At 52.8% G+C, this 26,918-nt stretch overlaps 4 protein-coding genes across 4 annotated transcripts; all 4 read right to left on the bottom strand.

The window, feature by feature from the left end:
- Positions 1-1,287: 1,287 nt before the first annotated feature.
- On the bottom strand, positions 1,288-7,476 carry LOC308066404 (uncharacterized protein). The gene is made up of 5 exons (XM_080393655.1): positions 6,142-7,476; positions 3,627-5,282; positions 3,025-3,298; positions 2,359-2,437; positions 1,288-1,998 (listed from the first exon to the last, which is right to left on the bottom strand). The coding sequence occupies exons 2-5, from the start codon at positions 3,694-3,696 to the stop codon at positions 1,942-1,944; spliced, it is 480 nt and encodes a 159-aa protein (XP_080249781.1). The 5' UTR covers positions 3,697-5,282; positions 6,142-7,476; the 3' UTR covers positions 1,288-1,941.
- A 5,552-nt stretch (positions 7,477-13,028) lies between these two features.
- On the bottom strand, positions 13,029-14,896 carry LOC308066395 (uncharacterized protein). The gene is made up of 4 exons (XM_080393629.1): positions 14,762-14,896; positions 14,160-14,433; positions 13,494-13,572; positions 13,029-13,133 (listed from the first exon to the last, which is right to left on the bottom strand). The coding sequence occupies exons 1-4, from the start codon at positions 14,829-14,831 to the stop codon at positions 13,077-13,079; spliced, it is 480 nt and encodes a 159-aa protein (XP_080249755.1). The 5' UTR covers positions 14,832-14,896; the 3' UTR covers positions 13,029-13,076.
- Positions 14,897-16,337: 1,441 nt separating this feature from the next.
- LOC308066401 (uncharacterized protein) lies at positions 16,338-18,790 on the bottom strand (the record flags this gene model as incomplete). The annotated part of the gene is made up of 3 exons (XM_080393649.1): positions 18,738-18,790; positions 17,277-17,547; positions 16,338-16,417 (listed from the first exon to the last, which is right to left on the bottom strand). The coding sequence occupies exons 1-3, from the start codon at positions 18,771-18,773 to the stop codon at positions 16,338-16,340; spliced, it is 387 nt and encodes a 128-aa protein (XP_080249775.1). The 5' UTR covers positions 18,774-18,790.
- A 5,372-nt stretch (positions 18,791-24,162) lies between these two features.
- LOC308061263 (uncharacterized protein) lies at positions 24,163-26,030 on the bottom strand. Its single transcript, XM_080380975.1, has 4 exons — positions 25,896-26,030; positions 25,294-25,567; positions 24,628-24,706; positions 24,163-24,267 (listed from the first exon to the last, which is right to left on the bottom strand). The coding sequence occupies exons 1-4, from the start codon at positions 25,963-25,965 to the stop codon at positions 24,211-24,213; spliced, it is 480 nt and encodes a 159-aa protein (XP_080237101.1). The 5' UTR covers positions 25,966-26,030; the 3' UTR covers positions 24,163-24,210.
- Positions 26,031-26,918: the final 888 nt, after the last annotated feature.

Below are 26,918 nucleotides of genomic sequence, written 5' to 3'. Positions count from 1 at the left end.
GCCTTTTAATTAAAGCTTTTCTAATCATCATGACTTCCTTGTGCTCTAAATCACTTGACGTTGTCTGTAACAGGCTTGTTTGTCAAAGCAGAGATTGGTTTGTGATTTTATTTTTTTTTACAACTATCTATTCATTCAGAATGTAAAATTACACTACACAATGGCAGAACTCTGGAGCTGGGTATTAGTTCTGGCTTGGTGTGTGTCCGTCTCGGTACCGTTCGCAGCATTAACCTGTTAAGTGCTCTTGGCCATGGAGTGTAACTTGCATAAAGGAGATTCTTAACATCCCTTGAGATGTATCGTGTCCTTCTTTGGGGCTGGAAAGAATTAACTCCTGGGCTGCTGCAGCTGCGTTGGTGCAGGGCAACGGAGCTGCTGGAAACAACGCTGCAGACTGTCTGGCCTCCAGCAGGTGGGGAGCTCCGGACACCCCTCTGCAGCACGCGGCTCCGGGGGGCCTCACTCCGCTCGAGACTGACTGGCACAAGGGGCTCAAATCTCAGGGGGTCAGAAACACTGCGTCAGGGAGTATTCAAAGAGCCGTCATAGAATTTAGCGTGCATTTTACGCCCCAGCTCACGCCGTCAGTGCAGAATCTACACTGCAAACCTATGGCTCTGTGTATTGCCATCGCTGTGCTCCTGCCTTGTCTAACTTGGCTCCTGTCAATTAACAATGAGTCAGAACGTGCTCTGAAGGCAATAAAGCACTTTTCTGTCTCTTGGGGCTTCTTAGCTCACTCTGTTAACATCCTGGTTGGGTTTTTCTCCAGAAGGAGCTGATAACATCCTCTGATTTATACTTCCCAACTGGTCTTTTGTTAGCCTGGTTAGTCAGGGAAAATCAACCTATCAGAGGAGGGAGTCCCGCCATTAAGTGGGTTGAATTTCATCCTATATATCTGAGTCAGAGTTTCTCAAGGGTAAAGGGCACGAGACCCTTCAGAATCCCTTAACCTCAAGCTGATAGCACACTGAACAGACAGATGCCATTTTTTGACATTAGCCTTCTATATTCCGTATGTCATATGGGATTGCACCATGTTTGGAGAAAACATTTAACTCTATTTAGAATGTAAACTTTTGAATACTATATCAGTCTATGCTACTAAGAAATGTCCCCCAAGGAAGCCCCAGCTCAGAGCTTACCCCCGGCTGCCACCATCCCCCTGTCTGTGTCCTGGGCATGCAGGTGACCCCTGAACACATGCGGCGGAGGCGCAGACCCCCATTCCCTGTGAGACGCCAGAAGATGTGCTGTGCTGGGCCCAGGGGGGACGCAACGCCGGGCTCCAGGGAGGGGTCCAGCTGCCAGGGCTGTGAGGGTGCCCTGGCACCATCCCGGCACCTTCCCACTGGCCTCCATCCCACATCCCGCTGCGCCTTGGGCGTGCTCCAGCCGCTGGCCAAGGAGCCTGGCCTCCCGCAGGCAGGGGGCTCTGGATGCCCCTCTGCGGCACGCAGCTCCGGGGGGGCCTCACTCCACTCGAGACTGGCTGGCACAAGGGGCTGAAATTTCAGGGGGTCACAAACACTGCGTCAGGGGGTATTGCAAAGAGCTCGCCAGAAACACAGCCCAGGGGGGTTTCAAGGTCACGGTGGGGGCCGCTAGTGTGGGGTGCTACTGGTATAGATCATAGGAGTGAAAACCTGTAGTATACTTGAACACCCTAAAAGTACCTATATATATCGTGATCACTGCCTGTAGCCGCCTATGCCTATAGCCAGCTGTAACTACAACTGCCTATAACTATCTAAATTTGTAGAAACTCAGTGACATGGCAGTATAGGAATTCTCCTGCGCAAAAATAAATAATTTATTTGTAAATGACAATATCTGTAGAAATTCAATGACATGGCAACATAGTAATTTTCTTATGCTAAAAGAAATGACTTCTACTGCATGGAATTAGTCCGCAGAGGGCCGAACGTGGCTTTATCAGTTGCTGGGTCCGTTCCCCTGTGGCTGCGAAGCTGCCTGGCTCCTGGTCATCAGCTAAAGGGAAAGGGAAAAAGAACAAGTGAAAATGCTGTTTGCAAAGAGTCCCTGAGTGGAAGCCACTGATAAGAGCCTCGCTGGTGCAGGAAGGGCTGTAACATCAGCTCATGCCCCTGAACAAAGCGCCGTGAGGAGCAGCAGGGCAGGCGCTGCCCTCTCCTCCCAGCAAGCCCCGCTCAGGATGAGCCCAGCGTGCAGCGAGCCCACAGCGCGTCAGCCCTCAGCGCTTCATGCCGCCCGTGCACCAGCAGAGCCCAGCGCTGCCCACCGAGCGCTCCGCAACGGAGGCGTCCCGTAGCGCACCCGACGCGGGAGCGACGCCACGCGCTCTGCTCTGCTCTGCGCTGGCTGCCTCACCTCTGGATCCGGCGCCTGCAGCTGCATGGAGCAGCCCGTGTGCTGTGTCCTGAGGCTGCTTTCTCCTTCGCTGCTGGTGCTGTCAAGGATGGAGAGGGATGCTTTCAGAGGAAGCCAGCCCACCCACGTCAGCGCTCTCACTGCTAACTGAGCACAGGTCCTTCACACCAGGGAGACTTTGCGGGGGCTGGGAGGAAGCTTCTCCTGAGCCCTGACCCACTTCTTTTGGAGCAGAACCACCAGATTGTACTCAAAGAGCAGAGAGGAAAGCTCAGGTGAGAGCGCTGCCTTGGACAGGGACCAAGGCGCTCTGCGACACTGTCTCCCAGGGACCCTTTTGCCCGTTCTACTTGGCTATAAAAGTCTACGTTTGCTGTTTGACACGCGGAGAAGCACCAGCCGCGTTACATGGAGTGACACCCTTTCAGCTGCAAGCACACACGAGGGCACCCGGGTTTGCAGCGCAAGGGGACAGGGCGGAGGACTGGAATGCATTTGTCACTGCCGCCGCTGCTGGGTCGCTGCCGCCTGAAGACGCGAGTGCGCCAGGCTGAGGCTGCGCCCCTGCTCCCAGCAGAGCAAAACTTGTTCCTGCAGTGCCGCCGGCCCCTCACCCTTCGGGGCAGCCCCGGCGCGGCTGCCTGGAACGGAAGGCAGAGGTGTTACCTTGGCTGGCTCGGAGAATATCTCGACGGGCCGGACGTGAAGGGTTCCGAGCGGGAGCACTTGGCAGGCCTCTGAGGGGACGGTGACGCACCTGCACGTTCACAGGCCCCTCTCTTCCTCGCTCTGCCCCTCTTGCCAGCCGCCTTCTTCCTGGCCTTCCCTCGTGAGGTGGGAGCGGGCAGCTGTGCATTCCCGCCGGCTGCCGTTTTCCTTGGTCTCCTCGGCAGCCGGGCCTCTTCTGCAGGAGGTCCAGGCTCCTTCTTCATGCAGCGACCTGTGCGCCAAGGAGAAACATCTCCTCAGATGACACAAACACAGCGCTTCACAGGAACAGTCAATGCAGCCGGAGAGATTCAAGACCGTTCAGGTAACACAAGTAGAGCCAACTGCCATTCCAGCAGCATACAGCTTTGCAACCAAGATCTTTGAGGATACTGAGTTCTAAGGATTTCATCTTTCTTGCATAAAATGGTGGAGGATCGAAGATTTGTAAATTTTGGAGGCAGAACAGGGTAACAACATCTAGTGAGCTTGGAACACACCCAGTGTTCCTGCAACGTAAAGGAAAACCGTGCGTGTGTAAGTGTGTGTTTTGCCCATACCTTGGCACTTGCTTCGTGTCCAGGGTGGCTCTGCTGATTCTTGTCTCTGCCTCTTGGCCTTAGGAGGCATGGAGTCCTCAGCTGCTGGGCGCAGCACACAGACGAGCTAAAACAAAACAGATGTCTGACTCTTTCCATGACAGTTTATTCAGACTTATTCCCATAAAAGCACTGCAGAGCATCCCCCCTCAGCAAGGTGAAGGTTAGCAGGGAACTGTTTGTTCGGAAGAGGTAGGTATCGTTTGCTGACACGTGCATTTGCTCTTAGCCAGAGCTTAGGAAGAATGACTGGCTATCACAGGACCTGAGCAAAACTGGACCTGGCAGCATGAGCCGGTCCTGCTGAAGAGAACCACCCCGTAGCTGGGGCCTTGCCGCCAGCCAGCCAACAACCCTACCTGCTCCTGTTCGTGCTTGTGCCTCTCACACCTACACATGACCCTGCAAAGCCAGGGCCAAGCATGGGGAAAGCAGCCCTAGAGTCCTGTCAGGGTAGCTCTGATCAGGTTCCTGATATTGGCCTGCTATGAGTGGCATCTTAAAAACCAAATGCAAAACAAAAATCAGTTTAACAGTGATTTCCAAGTCATGCTGCCCACAGAAGTGCCCCTCTTGGCTATCCTTGTTATAACGTCATGTTTTCCTGCCGGTTGATTGCATCGAGGAATAACAAAAGGAGACGACAGAAACCCACAAAACAAAAATAGGAACTAGAAAGGAAAGCATCTGTTATCTTTGTGAGATAAAGTCGTCTTCCACCAGCCAGCTGCCATAGGAGGTGGATGGGACTTGTCCTTCCTGTCAGCACGACCATTTAACACGTGATAAGCTATGAAATTTTGTCAGATCTCATTTCTATTCATATTGACTTTACTATCACCTAGGACAGGAAAGGCCCAGAAGAACCAACCGGCAAAACACAACGTCACTAGTTAGGACTGTAAGAATGCAAAAGAGCCGTGAAAGAGAAAATGAGCGAGCTTAGCGTTTTCCTAACTTCTCTGTCCTAGCAGCGAAGCCCAGAGGACTGTCTCTTCCGCGGGCACCCCCCTCCCCGACTCTGCTCTTTAGGTGTACGGAAGCATTAAAGCACCGAGCGGTCTAGTTGGTACCTGTCCAGTGTTCTTGAACAGCAGTAACAGCTTCAGCAGCACCAAGACCTGGTGTTCTTTCCATAGCAGAAATACCAGGCAGCAATATCGAGAAGCGTCTGAATCCCCTGCTGAGCGCTGCGCGGCACTCAGCACTTCATAAACCCACCGCTCCTCGCTTAGGCTGAGCTCCCGATAGAGTCACGTCCTTAACCTTTCTCTCTCTCTCTCTTCACATCTACCCTGCGAGACATTCCTCCATCTCCTAGATGGACAGCCTGCGTTGCCTCCTTCCCCTCTTACCTACACAGGTTACACGCCTCTGCTCCTCTCCCACCTGAGCTGTGAGACACACATGCTGGTTTTAACATCACTCGGATGTGCAAGGCAAACATTTCTGTTGCAAACTAAACTACAGGCCCTGGAGTTGCACGTTACAAGAGCTTTCAAAATCATTATTTGTCAGTAGGTAATACAAGAAAATACTAAACCTCGTGATCCATCCGCTCGTAGATAGGGTACCGCAAGCCACAACTTTGACACGGCAGGGTGACGGGCTCATCATCTGCAAAGCAAAGCAGAGTTACATCCCCTACCAGAGAGAAGTCTGGCGCAGTTGGATCCCTACGCAACAGGCTGCTGTTCTGTGTCACAGGACGGCAACCTGAGCACACGTTAAGGCAACAGTTACTCTAGTCACACTTGCTGAATTCATTCCACATCAGCAAATCCACGCCATCCAGCGTGAGAGTAGTGTTTTGGGGTCCAAGATAGAGCCAGCGGTCTGCTAAAAAAGCCCACGACTGCCTCCAATAAATCCTTTAGCACCATTTCTCCTTCCACAACCAGCTGACGCTTCATGTCTGCCCCGCTGATAAGAGTCTCAGCGATGTCCGGGACGTCACTGCAGAAATGCGCAGTGCTACAGGCGTGACCCCACATCCAGATCTTACCTACCCTGCTGCTTAACCGAGGAGGAGCGCAGCTGCCGCACAAACCCAGGCAGAATGTGCCACGAGCAAACAACTCCCGCTTTCGTTGCGAAGCTCGATACTTTGAGACAAAAGAATCGGCAGTGGCCTGGGCTCTCACCCCAGGGACCTCAGCAGTCCTCTGTGTAGCTGGCTTATACCTTTGCAGTTCTGTTCCACGGGAAAATCAGCCCGCTCCCAGTGGCTCTGGAGCTGTCATTACCCAGCGTTTTCCCAGAAAGAGTTACAAACCCTTACGCTTGGATCGGCTGCCAAATGTCCAATATGAAGCTGGTTATTACTCATCTCTGCACCTCACCTCGCTTCTGATTTCTTTGTGCTGCTGAAACATTGCTTCTGCTAATGTCCTTAAGGGATGTCCCCCTACACAGCTGCTATAAATCTGCTTTTCTAGCCCTTTGGGCATTCCCCACAGTGGCCCAGTGCAGTTACCTGTTCCTGATTCTCTTCCACTGTGCCGGAGGTCTTGCAAATGTGCATCCTCATCCTCAAAGCCAGACGGTGCACTTCCTTGGGTTTGTACCCCCACTAGCCCGCAGACGCGAGGATGTTCTTTCAGGTCTCGCACCAGTATGTAGCGGTGGCAGTTTTCGCATTCCTCCGTCCGTGTGCTGCAGTAAAGTTCATGGTCAACCATGGCTCTCAAAGGCAGCTGTATTTCGCAGTAAGGGCAGAGGACAAGTCGCAGAAGGCACACAAACGCCTGGAAAAAAGAACGAGGGATTCTTCTTCACATATGGAAGAGTGAGGCAAAGGTGGAGGGAGGTTCCCCGTTTGCTGAAGAGCTGAGCGGTCCTTTCTTTCTTTAGCCAGATCTAAAGCTACGCTAAAGGATAGCCTGGAGTAGGATAGCACGTGAGAAATGTGAAGACCAGCAGGCTGTGTAACCTGTGTAGTCATAAACACGCCAGCTGAAGCACTCCGAAGACTCAGGACATTCCTTTAAAACCTGTCATACTTGGACAGCAGATTCCTTCCCACTGTGCTTCTTGAAGATAGCTTTCAGGGACAGTCTCAAAACCCAGTCCTGATCCCATTGCACTGAGCACTGCTAGAAAAACTTCTCCGTGTGTGTTCTGCGAGGGAACAGATTTACAGCTCACTTACTACTCGGCAAGAATTGCTTGCCTATGTCCTTCACCCGCGACTGAATGACAGGGAAGTTGCCCTTCCAGAGGGGTTACAGAGAGATGAAAGCCCTGTTAGAATAGCAGATGCTGCAAGAATACGTCATCATTTGCTTTACAGGCAAAACTAGAACCACTACGCACAAACGTGCGGGATGAAGTGCTTCCAGGGGTTTGACCTGGTCATATCTTCACCGTTTGAAAATCCTTTGTTTGTCAGCAATAAGCAGACTTAGGTGGCACTTGCAGAGCTGTCTGCAAGGGGGGCCCATAGGAAGGGAAGGGGCTGACATTGATTACAAGATTGCCTGTGACGGCAGCCAACTGGAGTCAGAAACTGAAAAAATCCCTGTTGATTTTACAAACTCTTTTCAAAGTCTGTTGGACATCATGACTTATTAAAATGCACATGACCACTGCAGCAGTCAGAAATGCGTCATGTGAAAGGAACGGAAGAAGTGGAGTTCATCATATTCTGTGTTTCTGAAACAGCGCACCATTTTTCATCCTCATCACTAACAAGGACAAAATCACCAATTATCGCAGATAACCCTTGGATATGAAGACTTGAGCAGGCTCCACTGCTTGAAGGCAGTTTCCAACCACCTTCTCTCAGAGGGTGTGAATTTAGGGCTCGATAAAAAGGGTGCCTCAGTCACAATTTGGAGTCCGGCTCCTGGCTGACAGAAAGGCTCTGGAATCGGTGCTTGGAAATACCATCGAGTAGCTTCAAAACATCTCCTAACATCAATAGATGTTCACCAACCTTGTGGTCCTCCAAGTGTTGTTTTTCCATCTTCATCCCACACTCGCAGGTAACCTACAATAAACAGACCTCATGAGATTAATTGCCACAGAGGACAGCAGTTTTAGAGGAGGAATGCGTTTCTCACCTCCACGTGCTCAGATGCAAAATGGTTCTTCATTTCCGATTTTGGGATGTAAACCTCGCAGTACTGGCACGCTGCAAGAAATCTGCTGCAGTGGACTTCATGAATCGTGAAATTAGAGGCAGGAATATCCTTGTTGCTATGAGAAACATCGCAGAGGTTACTTTGCAGAAAATAACACTGACCACAGTTGCAAGCAGTTTTTCACAGCACAAAAATCCTAAGAAAGCTTTTGATGAATTCATGGTTTAGAGAACCGAGTAACTAAAGAGCAAGGCAAGCCCAGCCAGGCCTCCACATTCCTTCATAGGTGGGATATTAACGCCTATAGCATGCAAAGGTCACAGTGTTCACACTACATGGAGATAAAATCAAGGGGGATGGATTTCATTATGAGAAAGGCAAATTTTGCAGCATAAACAAGTTATCACCAGGTTCAAGGTGATGAACTAATTAATAAGCTCATCCGTGAAGATCAGAGTTTCTTCCTGAAACTAACCGGGCTATGAGAGGTCGAACAGTGCTCTGCTCGGAAAAACTACAGAACAGACCCTCTTGGGCCAGATTTGCTCAGTGAATGATAGCAGCAGCCATCTTACTCTGGAGCCAAAACTGCCCCGCTCACCCCCTTCCCAAAAAAGACTCATTTTCCTGTCTGGAGGACAAGGCAAGGCTTACAAACAGAGAAGATCCAAAAAGAACTGAGGCACTCTGAGCTTCGCCCTTGTTCCTGCCTCAGGCAGGTAGCATCCTTTCTAGACGATGCTCCCCAGACTAAAGCACAACCCAGAACACCAACATTAGTTCTATAACCTATTGTGCCTTCCCATGTCACCAAGGAGAAAACCAGCAGAGCCGTTCAGTTTTCTCCTTGGCCAGATCCCAAGCAGGCAACAGCCCGGCAAAGCAGCAAAGTCCAACAGCAGCATCTCAACTGCATGTACACAGCTGCTTGCAAACCAGCCGGGCTGATGCTGCCAGAAACTGCTTGGAGTCCCACGTCCCTTTGGGAAAAAAAAGGGAATGTCTGTAGTTGCTTGTACTCAGGAGGTAACTTCTGAGCTGGCATCGCTGTCGGCGAATGTATTACCGACACTGGTGTGGCTGGGAAAAGGGAAGCGTCATCAGAGAGAAACAGGAGGTGCCTCCTGGTTCTGTTTTCAACATCCCGGCTTCTGCCAGATGCTGAACCGGAACTTGGAACCATGGAGTTCACGTGTGCCTCGCTGAAAACCAAGTCTTTGTTTCTACCAAATACTTTGGTTCCTGCCTACGTGCTCAAGTCAGAAACTTGAGTCAAGGCTGAGCAGGTTGTCAGGCCCTGACACTGCAGAACCACGTGCCAGCCGCTTGTAATGAAGGGGGCATGTTCGTTAGTGAGCTGCCCCTCCCAGCCCGTGGCAGCATGTCAAGGGGATACGTATGGATGTGTGTGCAGCGATGGCTCCCGGAGACCCCTGGCAGCCTCCGCTGCATGCCTTACCAGTGACCGCACCGCAGCGTTGCCGCCTGGTTATCGGCGGCCGAGGGCATGGCTGTGTCCTGGGACGGAGAGCCGGGTTCCTCCTGCTGCCTCGGCCCCGGGCCTCCCTGGCGGGGGGCAGGTGTGTAGGGAGGAAGATGGTGAGGGAGGTGGGTGTGTAGGGGGGAAGGAAGATGGGGAGGGGGGTGGGTGGGTGGGTGGGCAGGTGGCTAGGGACGTGGGTAGGTGAGCAGAGAGCTCAGGAGAGGGCTGCGCTCTCAGCACTGCAGGGAAAGCGGCTGCGGCAGTGCGAGGGGCCTGGCGCGGCGCAGCACGGGCAGAACTGCTCCCCGCTCCCGGCTGCGGGCGCTCCCAGCTCTGTGGGGACGGGTCCAGCCCAACAACGCACCCAACAATCCACCCAACAACGCACCCAACAATCGACCCAACAATCCACGCAACAATCGACCCGCGCTCCCCAGCGCCGTGGCAACGGGCGGTGGCACGCGGCCAGGCCCCGCCCCCTTTCCCGGCCGGGACCCGCCCCCTTCCCTTCCACGGCCAGGCTCCGCCCCGCCGACGCGCTCGGCCCCGCCCCACTGCTCCTGGCGGTGCTTCAGCACTGCCCCTGGGCCAGCCCGGCCGGCGGCTGCGCAATGCGGTTCCGCGCTCTCCTCATTGCGGCTGGAGCAGGGCACGAGGGCTCTTACGCGCTCTCCTTTTTGTCCTGGATCTCTGCCCTTGCAGGTGGGAGAACAAGGACGTGTACGCAACAGCGATCCGCAGCTTGAGGGTGCGTGAGCCGCAGACTCCGGCGTGCATGACTGCAGTGCGTGCTGGCCTTGGGTCCATCATTCCCCTGCAGCTCCAGACTATGCTGAGCCCTCTAGAGATGGAGCTGAGGACGTGCGGGCTTCCCTACATTAACCTGGAGTTCCTCGAGGTGAGGAGAACTGCAAACCTGAAGATCAAATGTGAGGAAGAGAGAAAAGCCTACACAAGTGTGTATATTCTTGTTCTGTCAGCGAATGGTGAAAAAAAAATCAATGTGTGCGCAACAGTTGTAGAGCTAGTTGTTGGCATCCAGAGCCTGCAGCTCCTGCGCTTAGGAAAGCTGTGTTATTACCTGTCTGTCGCGTACTGCCCTTTCCAAGAGCCGGATACATGTCAGAAGAATATTTACTCTTGAAACTTGTCCATCTCCTGGTAGAAGCGTATCTGTAGCTGAGAAATGACTCGGAGTAAGCGCAAACACACGCGGAGCTGACAGAGACCAAGGGGAAAACTAAGCAGAAGGCGCGGCTGGGAGCCGCTTTGTGACCGTCTGGGATGCGTGTTCCCAGGCAAGTGCCACAGGGAAGCGTGAAGGAGGTCGGTGGAAGTTTGTGGCGCTGGTGTTGCTGCCAGCAATGCGCTTGGGGTTTGTTCCTGGGCCGTGGATGGCGCGTTTGGTTTGGGTTTCACGCCCCCGTTCCAAGGCCTCGGAGCCTTGGGTGGACTCGCTCCCAGGGGCCGGAGAGCTGGGAATGCCGGTGTTCTCCAAGGCCGGGAGTACGGCTGTGAGTCAGAAAATGCTGCTAATGTCCGTCTTCTCCTTCCAGAGAGCACGTCCGAGTGGAACATATCTGCGTCTTGGCCCTGAAAGGCGTGCTGCAAAGTTACTTGATACATATTTATTACAATTAATTATTTGTGATTACAAATAACACAGACTTTGTATCGATGCTGTTTATACCTCGCTGTGTAAATGAAGCTTCTTATCCTGCAGAAATGTCACACCGGTAAATACCCTTCACCGGCTGGTTTTCTCAGAGGGATGGTCTGAGCCCTGCAAGAGGAGGAGCTCGGGGGTGGGGGCGGCACTGGCTTTTTGTTTCTTTGGTTGGTTGGGTTTTTTTAATGCCACTAGAATGGAAGTGCTGCAGCGGTTTGCCTGGAGCTCAAATGGCCTTTTAATTAAAGCTTTTCTAATCATCATGACTTCCTTGTGCTCTAAATCACTTGACGTTGTCTGTAACAGGCTTGTTTGTCAAAGCAGAGATTGGTTTGTGATTTTATTTTTTTTTACAACTATCTATTCATTCAGAATGTAAAATTACACTACACAATGGCAGAACTCTGGAGCTGGGTATTAGTTCTGGCTTGGTGTGTGTCCGTCTCGGTACCGTTCGCAGCATTAACCTGTTAAGTGCTCTTGGCCATGGAGTGTAACTTGCATAAAGGAGATTCTTAACATCCCTTGAGATGTATCGTGTCCTTCTTTGGGGCTGGAAAGAATTAACTCCTGGGCTGCTGCAGCTGCGTTGGTGCAGGGCAACGGAGCTGCTGGAAACAACGCTGCAGACTGTCTGGCCTCCAGCAGGTGGGGAGCTCCGGACACCCCTCTGCAGCACGCGGCTCCGGGGGGCCTCACTCCGCTCGAGACTGACTGGCACAAGGGGCTCAAATCTCAGGGGGTCAGAAACACTGCGTCAGGGAGTATTCAAAGAGCCGTCATAGAATTTAGCGTGCATTTTACGCCCCAGCTCACGCCGTCAGTGCAGAATCTACACTGCAAACCTATGGCTCTGTGTATTGCCATCGCTGTGCTCCTGCCTTGTCTAACTTGGCTCCTGTCAATTAACAATGAGTCAGAACGTGCTCTGAAGGCAATAAAGCACTTTTCTGTCTCTTGGGGCTTCTTAGCTCACTCTGTTAACATCCTGGTTGGGTTTTTCTCCAGAAGGAGCTGATAACATCCTCTGATTTATACTTCCCAACTGGTCTTTTGTTAGCCTGGTTAGTCAGGGAAAATCAACCTATCAGAGGAGGGAGTCCCGCCATTAAGTGGGTTGAATTTCATCCTATATATCTGAGTCAGAGTTTCTCAAGGGTAAAGGGCACGAGACCCTTCAGAATCCCTTAACCTCAAGCTGATAGCACACTGAACAGACAGATGCCATTTTTTGACATTAGCCTTCTATATTCCGTATGTCATATGGGATTGCACCATGTTTGGAGAAAACATTTAACTCTATTTAGAATGTAAACTTTTGAATACTATATCAGTCTATGCTACTAAGAAATGTCCCCCAAGGAAGCCCCAGCTCAGAGCTTACCCCCGGCTGCCACCATCCCCCTGTCTGTGTCCTGGGCATGCAGGTGACCCCTGAACACATGCGGCGGAGGCGCAGACCCCCATTCCCTGTGAGACGCCAGAAGATGTGCTGTGCTGGGCCCAGGGGGGACGCAACGCCGGGCTCCAGGGAGGGGTCCAGCTGCCAGGGCTGTGAGGGTGCCCTGGCACCATCCCGGCACCTTCCCACTGGCCTCCATCCCACATCCCGCTGCGCCTTGGGCGTGCTCCAGCCGCTGGCCAAGGAGCCTGGCCTCCCGCAGGCAGGGGGCTCTGGATGCCCCTCTGCGGCACGCAGCTCCGGGGGGGCCTCACTCCACTCGAGACTGGCTGGCACAAGGGGCTGAAATTTCAGGGGGTCACAAACACTGCGTCAGGGGGTATTGCAAAGAGCTCGCCAGAAACACAGCCCAGGGGGGTTTCAAGGTCACGGTGGGGGCCGCTAGTGTGGGGTGCTACTGGTATAGATCATAGGAGTGAAAACCTGTAGTATACTTGAACACCCTAAAAGTACCTATATATATCGTGATCACTGCCTGTAGCCGCCTATGCCTATAGCCAGCTGTAACTACAACTGCCTATAACTATCTAAATTTGTAGAAACTCAGTGACATGGCAGTATAGGAATTCTCCTGCGCAAAAATAAATAATTTATTTGTAAATGACAATATCTGTAGAAATTCAATGACATGGCAACATAGTAATTTTCTTATGCTAAAAGAAATGACTTCTACTGCATGGAATTAGTCCGCAGAGGGCCGAACGTGGCTTTATCAGTTGCTGGGTCCGTTCCCCTGTGGCTGCGAAGCTGCCTGGCTCCTGGTCATCAGCTAAAGGGAAAGGGAAAAAGAACAAGTGAAAATGCTGTTTGCAAAGAGTCCCTGAGTGGAAGCCACTGATAAGAGCCTCGCTGGTGCAGGAAGGGCTGTAACATCAGCTCATGCCCCTGAACAAAGCGCCGTGAGGAGCAGCAGGGCAGGCGCTGCCCTCTCCTCCCAGCAAGCCCCGCTCAGGATGAGCCCAGCGTGCAGCGAGCCCACAGCGCGTCAGCCCTCAGCGCTTCATGCCGCCCGTGCACCAGCAGAGCCCAGCGCTGCCCACCGAGCGCTCCGCAACGGAGGCGTCCCGTAGCGCACCCGACGCGGGAGCGACGCCACGCGCTCTGCTCTGCTCTGCGCTGGCTGCCTCACCTCTGGATCCGGCGCCTGCAGCTGCATGGAGCAGCCCGTGTGCTGTGTCCTGAGGCTGCTTTCTCCTTCGCTGCTGGTGCTGTCAAGGATGGAGAGGGATGCTTTCAGAGGAAGCCAGCCCACCCACGTCAGCGCTCTCACTGCTAACTGAGCACAGGTCCTTCACACCAGGGAGACTTTGCGGGGGCTGGGAGGAAGCTTCTCCTGAGCCCTGACCCACTTCTTTTGGAGCAGAACCACCAGATTGTACTCAAAGAGCAGAGAGGAAAGCTCAGGTGAGAGCGCTGCCTTGGACAGGGACCAAGGCGCTCTGCGACACTGTCTCCCAGGGACCCTTTTGCCCGTTCTACTTGGCTATAAAAGTCTACGTTTGCTGTTTGACACGCGGAGAAGCACCAGCCGCGTTACATGGAGTGACACCCTTTCAGCTGCAAGCACACACGAGGGCACCCGGGTTTGCAGCGCAAGGGGACAGGGCGGAGGACTGGAATGCATTTGTCACTGCCGCCGCTGCTGGGTCGCTGCCGCCTGAAGACGCGAGTGCGCCAGGCTGAGGCTGCGCCCCTGCTCCCAGCAGAGCAAAACTTGTTCCTGCAGTGCCGCCGGCCCCTCACCCTTCGGGGCAGCCCCGGCGCGGCTGCCTGGAACGGAAGGCAGAGGTGTTACCTTGGCTGGCTCGGAGAATATCTCGACGGGCCGGACGTGAAGGGTTCCGAGCGGGAGCACTTGGCAGGCCTCTGAGGGGACGGTGACGCACCTGCACGTTCACAGGCCCCTCTCTTCCTCGCTCTGCCCCTCTTGCCAGCCGCCTTCTTCCTGGCCTTCCCTCGTGAGGTGGGAGCGGGCAGCTGTGCATTCCCGCCGGCTGCCGTTTTCCTTGGTCTCCTCGGCAGCCGGGCCTCTTCTGCAGGAGGTCCAGGCTCCTTCTTCATGCAGCGACCTGTGCGCCAAGGAGAAACATCTCCTCAGATGACACAAACACAGCGCTTCACAGGAACAGTCAATGCAGCCGGAGAGATTCAAGACCGTTCAGGTAACACAAGTAGAGCCAACTGCCATTCCAGCAGCATACAGCTTTGCAACCAAGATCTTTGAGGATACTGAGTTCTAAGGATTTCATCTTTCTTGCATAAAATGGTGGAGGATCGAAGATTTGTAAATTTTGGAGGCAGAACAGGGTAACAACATCTAGTGAGCTTGGAACACACCCAGTGTTCCTGCAACGTAAAGGAAAACCGTGCGTGTGTAAGTGTGTGTTTTGCCCATACCTTGGCACTTGCTTCGTGTCCAGGGTGGCTCTGCTGATTCTTGTCTCTGCCTCTTGGCCTTAGGAGGCATGGAGTCCTCAGCTGCTGGGCGCAGCACACAGACGAGCTAAAACAAAACAGATGTCTGACTCTTTCCATGACAGTTTATTCAGACTTATTCCCATAAAAGCACTGCAGAGCATCCCCCCTCAGCAAGGTGAAGGTTAGCAGGGAACTGTTTGTTCGGAAGAGGTAGGTATCGTTTGCTGACACGTGCATTTGCTCTTAGCCAGAGCTTAGGAAGAATGACTGGCTATCACAGGACCTGAGCAAAACTGGACCTGGCAGCATGAGCCGGTCCTGCTGAAGAGAACCACCCCGTAGCTGGGGCCTTGCCGCCAGCCAGCCAACAACCCTACCTGCTCCTGTTCGTGCTTGTGCCTCTCACACCTACACATGACCCTGCAAAGCCAGGGCCAAGCATGGGGAAAGCAGCCCTAGAGTCCTGTCAGGGTAGCTCTGATCAGGTTCCTGATATTGGCCTGCTATGAGTGGCATCTTAAAAACCAAATGCAAAACAAAAATCAGTTTAACAGTGATTTCCAAGTCATGCTGCCCACAGAAGTGCCCCTCTTGGCTATCCTTGTTATAACGTCATGTTTTCCTGCCGGTTGATTGCATCGAGGAATAACAAAAGGAGACGACAGAAACCCACAAAACAAAAATAGGAACTAGAAAGGAAAGCATCTGTTATCTTTGTGAGATAAAGTCGTCTTCCACCAGCCAGCTGCCATAGGAGGTGGATGGGACTTGTCCTTCCTGTCAGCACGACCATTTAACACGTGATAAGCTATGAAATTTTGTCAGATCTCATTTCTATTCATATTGACTTTACTATCACCTAGGACAGGAAAGGCCCAGAAGAACCAACCGGCAAAACACAACGTCACTAGTTAGGACTGTAAGAATGCAAAAGAGCCGTGAAAGAGAAAATGAGCGAGCTTAGCGTTTTCCTAACTTCTCTGTCCTAGCAGCGAAGCCCAGAGGACTGTCTCTTCCGCGGGCACCCCCCTCCCCGACTCTGCTCTTTAGGTGTACGGAAGCATTAAAGCACCAAGCGGTCTAGTTGGTACCTGTCCAGTGTTCTTGAACAGCAGTAACAGCTTCAGCAGCACCAAGACCTGGTGTTCTTTCCATAGCAGAAATACCAGGCAGCAATATCGAGAAGCGTCTGAATCCCCTGCTGAGCGCTGCGCGGCACTCAGCACTTCATAAACCCACCGCTCCTCGCTTAGGCTGAGCTCCCGATAGAGTCACGTCCTTAACCTTTCTCTCTCTCTCTCTTCACATCTACCCTGCGAGACATTCCTCCATCTCCTAGATGGACAGCCTGCGTTGCCTCCTTCCCCTCTTACCTACACAGGTTACACGCCTCTGCTCCTCTCCCACCTGAGCTGTGAGACACACATGCTGGTTTTAACATCACTCGGATGTGCAAGGCAAACATTTCTGTTGCAAACTAAACTACAGGCCCTGGAGTTGCACGTTACAAGAGCTTTCAAAATCATTATTTGTCAGTAGGTAATACAAGAAAATACTAAACCTCGTGATCCATCCGCTCGTAGATAGGGTACCGCAAGCCACAACTTTGACACGGCAGGGTGACGGGCTCATCATCTGCAAAGCAAAGCAGAGTTACATCCCCTACCAGAGAGAAGTCTGGCGCAGTTGGATCCCTACGCAACAGGCTGCTGTTCTGTGTCACAGGACGGCAACCTGAGCACACGTTAAGGCAACAGTTACTCTAGTCACACTTGCTGAATTCATTCCACATCAGCAAATCCACGCCATCCAGCGTGAGAGTAGTGTTTTGGGGTCCAAGATAGAGCCAGCGGTCTGCTAAAAAAGCCCACGACTGCCTCCAATAAATCCTTTAGCACCATTTCTCCTTCCACAACCAGCTGACGCTTCATGTCTGCCCCGCTGATAAGAGTCTCAGCGATGTCCGGGACGTCACTGCAGAAATGCGCAGTGCTACAGGCGTGACCCCACATCCAGATCTTACCTACCCTGCTGCTTAACCGAGGAGGAGCGCAGCTGCCGCACAAACCCAGGCAGAATGTGCCACGAGCAAACAACTCCCGCTTTCGTTGCGAAGCTCGATACTTTGAGACAAAAGAATCGGCAGTGGCCTGGGCTCTCACCCCAGGGACCTCAGCAGTCCTCTGTGTAGCTGGCTTATACCTTTGCAGTTCTGTTCCACGGGAAAATCAGCCCGCTCCCAGTGGCTCTGGAGCTGTCATTACCCAGCGTTTTCCCAGAAAGAGTTACAAACCCTTACGCTTGGATCGGCTGCCAAATGTCCAATATGAAGCTGGTTATTACTCATCTCTGCACCTCACCTCGCTTCTGATTTCTTTGTGCTGCTGAAACATTGCTTCTGCTAATGTCCTTAAGGGATGTCCCCCTACACAGCTGCTATAAATCTGCTTTTCTAGCCCCTTGGGCATTCCCCACAGTGGCCCAGCGCAGTTACCTGTTCCTGATTCTCTTCCACTGTGCCGGAGGTCTTGCAAATGTGCATCCTCATCCTCAAAGCCAGACGGTGCACTTCCTTGGGTTTGTACCCCCACTAGCCCGCAGACGCGAGGATGTTCTTTCAGGTCTCGCACCAGTATGTAGCGGTGGCAGTTTTCGCATTCCTCCGTCCGTGTGCTGCAGTAAAGTTCATGGTCAACCATGGCTCTCAAAGGCAGCTGTATTTCGCAGTAAGGGCAGAGGACAAGTCGCAGAAGGCACACAAACGCCTGGAAAAAAGAACGAGGGATTCTTCTTCACATATGGAAGAGTGAGGCAAAGGTGGAGGGAGGTTCCCCGTTTGCTGAAGAGCTGAGCGGTCCTTTCTTTCTTTAGCCAGATCTAAAGCTACGCTAAAGGATAGCCTGGAGTAGGATAGCACGTGAGAAATGTGAAGACCAGCAGGCTGTGTAACCTGTGTAGTCATAAACACGCCAGCTGAAGCACTCCGAAGACTCAGGACATTCCTTTAAAACCTGTCATACTTGGACAGCAGATTCCTTCCCACTGTGCTTCTTGAAGATAGCTTTCAGGGACAGTCTCAAAACCCAGTCCTGATCCCATTGCACTGAGCACTGCTAGAAAAACTTCTCCGTGTGTGTTCTGCGAGGGAACAGATTTACAGCTCACTTACTACTCGGCAAGAATTGCTTGCCTATGTCCTTCACCCGCGACTGAATGACAGGGAAGTTGCCCTTCCAGAGGGGTTACAGAGAGATGAAAGCCCTGTTAGAATAGCAGATGCTGCAAGAATACGTCATCATTTGCTTTACAGGCAAAACTAGAACCACTACGCACAAACGTGCGGGATGAAGTGCTTCCAGGGGTTTGACCTGGTCATATCTTCACCGTTTGAAAATCCTTTGTTTGTCAGCAATAAGCAGACTTAGGTGGCACTTGCAGAGCTGTCTGCAAGGGGGGCCCATAGGAAGGGAAGGGGCTGACATTGATTACAAGATTGCCTGTGACGGCAGCCAACTGGAGTCAGAAACTGAAAAAATCCCTGTTGATTTTACAAACTCTTTTCAAAGTCTGTTGGACATCATGACTTATTAAAATGCACATGACCACTGCAGCAGTCAGAAATGCGTCATGTGAAAGGAACGGAAGAAGTGGAGTTCATCATATTCTGTGTTTCTGAAACAGCGCACCATTTTTCATCCTCATCACTAACAAGGACAAAATCACCAATTATCGCAGATAACCCTTGGATATGAAGACTTGAGCAGGCTCCACTGCTTGAAGGCAGTTTCCAACCACCTTCTCTCAGAGGGTGTGAATTTAGGGCTCGATAAAAAGGGTGCCTCAATCACAATTTGGAGTCCGGCTCCTGGCTGACAGAAAGGCTCTGGAATCGGTGCTTGGAAATACCATCGAGTAGCTTCAAAACATCTCCTAACATCAATAGATGTTCACCAACCTTGTGGTCCTCCAAGTGTTGTTTTTCCATCTTCATCCCACACTCGCAGGTAACCTACAATAAACAGACCTCATGAGATTAATTGCCACAGAGGACAGCAGTTTTAGAGCAGGAATGCGTTTCTCACCTCCACGTGCTCAGATGCAAAATGGTTCTTCATTTCCGATTTTGGGATGTAAACCTCGCAGTACTGGCATGCTGCAAGAAATCTGCTGCAGTGGACTTCATGAATCGTGAAATTAGAGGCAGGAATATCCTTGTTGCTATGAGAAACATCGCAGAGGTTACTTTGCAGAAAATAACACTGACCACAGTTGCAAGCAGTTTTTCACAGCACAAAAATCCTAAGAAAGCTTTTGATGAATTCATGGTTTAGAGAACCGAGTAACTAAAGAGCAAGGCAAGCCCAGCCAGGCCTCCACATTCCTTCATAGGTGGGATATTAACGCCTATAGCATGCAAAGGTCACAGTGTTCACACTACATGGAGATAAAATCAAGGGGGATGGATTTCATTATGAGAAAGGCAAATTTTGCAGCATAAACAAGTTATCACCAGGTTCAAGGTGATGAACTAATTAATAAGCTCATCCGTGAAGATCAGAGTTTCTTCCTGAAACTAACCGGGCTATGAGAGGTCGAACAGTGCTCTGCTCGGAAAAACTACAGAACAGACCCTCTTGGGCCAGATTTGCTCAGTGAATGATAGCAGCAGCCATCTTACTCTGGAGCCAAAACTGCCCCGCTCACCCCCTTCCCAAAAAAGACTCATTTTCCTGTCTGGAGGACAAGGCAAGGCTTACAAACAGAGAAGATCCAAAAAGAACTGAGGCACTCTGAGCTTCGCCCTTGTTCCTGCCTCAGGCAGGTAGCATCCTTTCTAGACGATGCTCCCCAGACTAAAGCACAACCCAGAACACCAACATTAGTTCTATAACCTATTGTGCCTTCCCATGTCACCAAGGAGAAAACCAGCAGAGCCGTTCAGTTTTCTCCTTGGCCAGATCCCAAGCAGGCAACAGCCCGGCAAAGCAGCAAAGTCCAACAGCAGCATCTCAACTGCACGTACACAGCTGCTTGCAAACCAGCCGGGCTGATGCTGCCAGAAACTGCTTGGAGTCCCACGTCCCTTTGGGAAAAAAAAGGGAATGTCTGTAGTTGCTTGTACTCAGGAGGTAACTTCTGAGCTGGCATCGCTGTCGGCGAATGTATTACCGACACTGGTGTGGCTGGGAAAAGGGAAGCGTCATCAGAGAGAAACAGGAGGTGCCTCCTGGTTCTGTTTTCAACATCCCGGCTTCTGCCAGATGCTGAACCGGAACTTGGAACCATGGAGTTCACGTGTGCCTCGCTGAAAACCAAGTCTTTGTTTCTACCAAATACTTTGGTTCCTGCCTACGTGCTCAAGTCAGAAACTTGAGTCAAGGCTGAGCAGGTTGTCAGGCCCTGACACTGCAGAACCACGTGCCAGCCGCTTGTAATGAAGGGGGCATGTTCGTTAGTGAGCTGCCCCTCCCAGCCCGTGGCAGCATGTCAAGGGGATACGTATGGATGTGTGTGCAGCGATGGCTCCCGGAGACCCCTGGCAGCCTCCGCTGCATGCCTTACCAGTGACCGCACCGCAGCGTTGCCGCCTGGTTATCGGCGGCCGAGGGCATGGCTGTGTCCTGGGACGGAGAGCCGGGTTCCTCCTGCTGCCTCGGCCCCGGGCCTCCCTGGCGGGGGGCAGGTGTGTAGGGAGGAAGATGGTGAGGGAGGTGGGTGTGTAGGGGGGAAGGAAGATGGGGAGGGGGGTGGGTGGGTGGGTGGGCAGGTGGCTAGGGACGTGGGTAGGTGAGCAGAGAGCTCAGGAGAGGGCTGCGCTCTCAGCACTGCAGGGAAAGCGGCTGCGGCAGTGCGAGGGGCCTGGCACGGCGCAGCACGGGCAGAACTGCACCCCGCTCCCGGCTGCGGGCGCTCCCAGCTCTGTGGGGACGGGTCCAGCCCAACAACGCACCCAACAATCCACCCAACAACGCACCCAACAATCGACCCAACAATCCACGCAACAATCGACCCGCGCTCCCCAGCGCCGTGGCAACGGGCGGTGGCACGCGGCCAGGCCCCGCCCCCTTTCCCGGCCGGGACCCGCCCCCTTCCCTTCCACGGCCAGGCTCCGCCCCGCCGACGCGCTCGGCCCCGCCCCACTGCTCCTGGCGGTGCTTCAGCACTGCCCCTGGGCCAGCCCGGCCGGCGGCTGCGCAATGCGGTTCCGCGCTCTCCTCATTGCGGCTGGAGCAGGGCACGAGGGCTCTTACGCGCTCTCCTTTTTGTCCTGGATCTCTGCCCTTGCAGGTGGGAGAACAAGGACGTGTACGCAACAGCGATCCGCAGCTTGAGGGTGCGTGAGCCGCAGACTCCGGCGTGCATGACTGCAGTGCGTGCTGGCCTTGGGTCCATCATTCCCCTGCAGCTCCAGACTATGCTGAGCCCTCTAGAGATGGAGCTGAGGACGTGCGGGCTTCCCTACATTAACCTGGAGTTCCTCGAGGTGAGGAGAACTGCAAACCTGAAGATCAAATGTGAGGAAGAGAGAAAAGCCTACACAAGTGTGTATATTCTTGTTCTGTCAGCGAATGGTGAAAAAAAAATCAATGTGTGCGCAACAGTTGTAGAGCTAGTTGTTGGCATCCAGAGCCTGCAGCTCCTGCGCTTAGGAAAGCTGTGTTATTACCTGTCTGTCGCGTACTGCCCTTTCCAAGAGCCGGATACATGTCAGAAGAATATTTACTCTTGAAACTTGTCCATCTCCTGGTAGAAGCGTATCTGTAGCTGAGAAATGACTCGGAGTAAGCGCAAACACACGCGGAGCTGACAGAGACCAAGGGGAAAACTAAGCAGAAGGCGCGGCTGGGAGCCGCTTTGTGACCGTCTGGGATGCGTGTTCCCAGGCAAGTGCCACAGGGAAGCGTGAAGGAGGTCGGTGGAAGTTTGTGGCGCTGGTGTTGCTGCCAGCAATGCGCTTGGGGTTTGTTCCTGGGCCGTGGATGGCGCGTTTGGTTTGGGTTTCACGCCCCCGTTCCAAGGCCTCGGAGCCTTGGGTGGACTCGCTCCCAGGGGCCGGAGACTGGGAATGCCGGTGTTCTCCAAGGCCGGGAGTACGGCTGTGAGTCAGAAAATGCTGCTAATGTCCGTCTTCTCCTTCCAGAGAGCACGTCCGAGTGGAACATATCTGCGTCTTGGCCCTGAAAGGCGTGCTGCAAAGTTACTTGATACATATTTATTACAATTAATTATTTGTGATTACAAATAACACAGACTTTATATCGATGCTGTTTATACCTCGCTGTGTAAATGAAGCTTCTTATCCTGCAGAAATGTCACACCGGTAAATACCCTTCACCGGCTGGTTTTCTCAGAGGGATGGTCTGAGCCCTGCAAGAGGAGGAGCTCGGGGGTGGGGGCGGCACTGGCTTTTTGTTTCTTTGGTTGGTTGGGTTTTTTTAATGCCACTAGAATGGAAGTGCTGCAGCGGTTTGCCTGGAGCTCAAATGGCCTTTTAATTAAAGCTTTTCTAATCATCATGACTTCCTTGTGCTCTAAATCACTTGACGTTGTCTGTAACAGGCTTGTTTGTCAAAGCAGAGATTGGTTTGTGATTTTATTTTTTTTTACAACTATCTATTCATTCAGAATGTAAAATTACACTACACAATGGCAGAACTCTGGAGCTGGGTATTAGTTCTGGCTTGGTGTGTGTCCGTCTCGGTACCGTTCGCAGCATTAACCTGTTAAGTGCTCTTGGCCATGGAGTGTAACTTGCATAAAGGAGATTCTTAACATCCCTTGAGATGTATCGTGTCCTTCTTTGGGGCTGGAAAGAATTAACTCCTGGGCTGCTGCAGCTGCGTTGGTGCAGGGCAACGGAGCTGCTGGAAACAACGCTGCAGACTGTCTGGCCTCCAGCAGGTGGGGAGCTCCGGACACCCCTCTGCAGCACGCGGCTCCGGGGGGCCTCACTCCGCTCGAGACTGACTGGCACAAGGGGCTCAAATCTCAGGGGGTCAGAAACACTGCGTCAGGGAGTATTCAAAGAGCCGTCATAGAATTTAGCGTGCATTTTACGCCCCAGCTCACGCCGTCAGTGCAGAATCTACACTGCAAACCTATGGCTCTGTGTATTGCCATCGCTGTGCTCCTGCCTTGTCTAACTTGGCTCCTGTCAATTAACAATGAGTCAGAACGTGCTCTGAAGGCAATAAAGCACTTTTCTGTCTCTTGGGGCTTCTTAGCTCACTCTGTTAACATCCTGGTTGGGTTTTTCTCCAGAAGGAGCTGATAACATCCTCTGATTTATACTTCCCAACTGGTCTTTTGTTAGCCTGGTTAGTCAGGGAAAATCAACCTATCAGAGGAGGGAGTCCCGCCATTAAGTGGGTTGAATTTCATCCTATATATCTGAGTCAGAGTTTCTCAAGGGTAAAGGGCACGAGACCCTTCAGAATCCCTTAACCTCAAGCTGATAGCACACTGAACAGACAGATGCCATTTTTTGACATTAGCCTTCTATATTCCGTATGTCATATGGGATTGCACCATGTTTGGAGAAAACATTTAACTCTATTTAGAATGTAAACTTTTGAATACTATATCAGTCTATGCTACTAAGAAATGTCCCCCAAGGAAGCCCCAGCTCAGAGCTTACCCCCGGCTGCCACCATCCCCCTGTCTGTGTCCTGGGCATGCAGGTGACCCCTGAACACATGCGGCGGAGGCGCAGACCCCCATTCCCTGTGAGACGCCAGAAGATGTGCTGTGCTGGGCCCAGGGGGGACGCAACGCCGGGCTCCAGGGAGGGGTCCAGCTGCCAGGGCTGTGAGGGTGCCCTGGCACCATCCCGGCACCTTCCCACTGGCCTCCATCCCACATCCCGCTGCGCCTTGGGCGTGCTCCAGCCGCTGGCCAAGGAGCCTGGCCTCCCGCAGGCAGGGGGCTCTGGATGCCCCTCTGCGGCACGCAGCTCCGGGGGGGCCTCACTCCACTCGAGACTGGCTGGCACAAGGGGCTGAAATTTCAGGGGGTCACAAACACTGCGTCAGGGGGTATTGCAAAGAGCTCGCCAGAAACACAGCCCAGGGGGGTTTCAAGGTCACGGTGGGGGCCGCTAGTGTGGGGTGCTACTGGTATAGATCATAGGAGTGAAAACCTGTAGTATACTTGAACACCCTAAAAGTACCTATATATATCGTGATCACTGCCTGTAGCCGCCTATGCCTATAGCCAGCTGTAACTACAACTGCCTATAACTATCTAAATTTGTAGAAACTCAGTGACATGGCAGTATAGGAATTCTCCTGCGCAAAAATAAATAATTTATTTGTAAATGACAATATCTGTAGAAATTCAATGACATGGCAACATAGTAATTTTCTTATGCTAAAAGAAATGACTTCTACTGCATGGAATTAGTCCGCAGAGGGCCGAACGTGGCTTTATCAGTTGCTGGGTCCGTTCCCCTGTGGCTGCGAAGCTGCCTGGCTCCTGGTCATCAGCTAAAGGGAAAGGGAAAAAGAACAAGTGAAAATGCTGTTTGCAAAGAGTCCCTGAGTGGAAGCCACTGATAAGAGCCTCGCTGGTGCAGGAAGGGCTGTAACATCAGCTCATGCCCCTGAACAAAGCGCCGTGAGGAGCAGCAGGGCAGGCGCTGCCCTCTCCTCCCAGCAAGCCCCGCTCAGGATGAGCCCAGCGTGCAGCGAGCCCACAGCGCGTCAGCCCTCAGCGCTTCATGCCGCCCGTGCACCAGCAGAGCCCAGCGCTGCCCACCGAGCGCTCCGCAACGGAGGCGTCCCGTAGCGCACCCGACGCGGGAGCGACGCCACGCGCTCTGCTCTGCTCTGCGCTGGCTGCCTCACCTCTGGATCCGGCGCCTGCAGCTGCATGGAGCAGCCCGTGTGCTGTGTCCTGAGGCTGCTTTCTCCTTCGCTGCTGGTGCTGTCAAGGATGGAGAGGGATGCTTTCAGAGGAAGCCAGCCCACCCACGTCAGCGCTCTCACTGCTAACTGAGCACAGGTCCTTCACACCAGGGAGACTTTGCGGGGGCTGGGAGGAAGCTTCTCCTGAGCCCTGACCCACTTCTTTTGGAGCAGAACCACCAGATTGTACTCAAAGAGCAGAGAGGAAAGCTCAGGTGAGAGCGCTGCCTTGGACAGGGACCAAGGCGCTCTGCGACACTGTCTCCCAGGGACCCTTTTGCCCGTTCTACTTGGCTATAAAAGTCTACGTTTGCTGTTTGACACGCGGAGAAGCACCAGCCGCGTTACATGGAGTGACACCCTTTCAGCTGCAAGCACACACGAGGGCACCCGGGTTTGCAGCGCAAGGGGACAGGGCGGAGGACTGGAATGCATTTGTCACTGCCGCCGCTGCTGGGTCGCTGCCGCCTGAAGACGCGAGTGCGCCAGGCTGAGGCTGCGCCCCTGCTCCCAGCAGAGCAAAACTTGTTCCTGCAGTGCCGCCGGCCCCTCACCCTTCGGGGCAGCCCCGGCGCGGCTGCCTGGAACGGAAGGCAGAGGTGTTACCTTGGCTGGCTCGGAGAATATCTCGACGGGCCGGACGTGAAGGGTTCCGAGCGGGAGCACTTGGCAGGCCTCTGAGGGGACGGTGACGCACCTGCACGTTCACAGGCCCCTCTCTTCCTCGCTCTGCCCCTCTTGCCAGCCGCCTTCTTCCTGGCCTTCCCTCGTGAGGTGGGAGCGGGCAGCTGTGCATTCCCGCCGGCTGCCGTTTTCCTTGGTCTCCTCGGCAGCCGGGCCTCTTCTGCAGGAGGTCCAGGCTCCTTCTTCATGCAGCGACCTGTGCGCCAAGGAGAAACATCTCCTCAGATGACACAAACACAGCGCTTCACAGGAACAGTCAATGCAGCCGGAGAGATTCAAGACCGTTCAGGTAACACAAGTAGAGCCAACTGCCATTCCAGCAGCATACAGCTTTGCAACCAAGATCTTTGAGGATACTGAGTTCTAAGGATTTCATCTTTCTTGCATAAAATGGTGGAGGATCGAAGATTTGTAAATTTTGGAGGCAGAACAGGGTAACAACATCTAGTGAGCTTGGAACACACCCAGTGTTCCTGCAACGTAAAGGAAAACCGTGCGTGTGTAAGTGTGTGTTTTGCCCATACCTTGGCACTTGCTTCGTGTCCAGGGTGGCTCTGCTGATTCTTGTCTCTGCCTCTTGGCCTTAGGAGGCATGGAGTCCTCAGCTGCTGGGCGCAGCACACAGACGAGCTAAAACAAAACAGATGTCTGACTCTTTCCATGACAGTTTATTCAGACTTATTCCCATAAAAGCACTGCAGAGCATCCCCCCTCAGCAAGGTGAAGGTTAGCAGGGAACTGTTTGTTCGGAAGAGGTAGGTATCGTTTGCTGACACGTGCATTTGCTCTTAGCCAGAGCTTAGGAAGAATGACTGGCTATCACAGGACCTGAGCAAAACTGGACCTGGCAGCATGAGCCGGTCCTGCTGAAGAGAACCACCCCGTAGCTGGGGCCTTGCCGCCAGCCAGCCAACAACCCTACCTGCTCCTGTTCGTGCTTGTGCCTCTCACACCTACACATGACCCTGCAAAGCCAGGGCCAAGCATGGGGAAAGCAGCCCTAGAGTCCTGTCAGGGTAGCTCTGATCAGGTTCCTGATATTGGCCTGCTATGAGTGGCATCTTAAAAACCAAATGCAAAACAAAAATCAGTTTAACAGTGATTTCCAAGTCATGCTGCCCACAGAAGTGCCCCTCTTGGCTATCCTTGTTATAACGTCATGTTTTCCTGCCGGTTGATTGCATCGAGGAATAACAAAAGGAGACGACAGAAACCCACAAAACAAAAATAGGAACTAGAAAGGAAAGCATCTGTTATCTTTGTGAGATAAAGTCGTCTTCCACCAGCCAGCTGCCATAGGAGGTGGATGGGACTTGTCCTTCCTGTCAGCACGACCATTTAACACGTGATAAGCTATGAAATTTTGTCAGATCTCATTTCTATTCATATTGACTTTACTATCACCTAGGACAGGAAAGGCCCAGAAGAACCAACCGGCAAAACACAACGTCACTAGTTAGGACTGTAAGAATGCAAAAGAGCCGTGAAAGAGAAAATGAGCGAGCTTAGCGTTTTCCTAACTTCTCTGTCCTAGCAGCGAAGCCCAG

This window comes from Falco punctatus (assembly GCF_963210335.1).
Source record: "Falco punctatus genome assembly, chromosome: 1".
Lineage (NCBI taxonomy): Eukaryota > Metazoa > Chordata > Aves > Falconiformes > Falconidae > Falco > Falco punctatus.
This window is presented reverse-complemented; position numbering and strand designations above follow the sequence as displayed.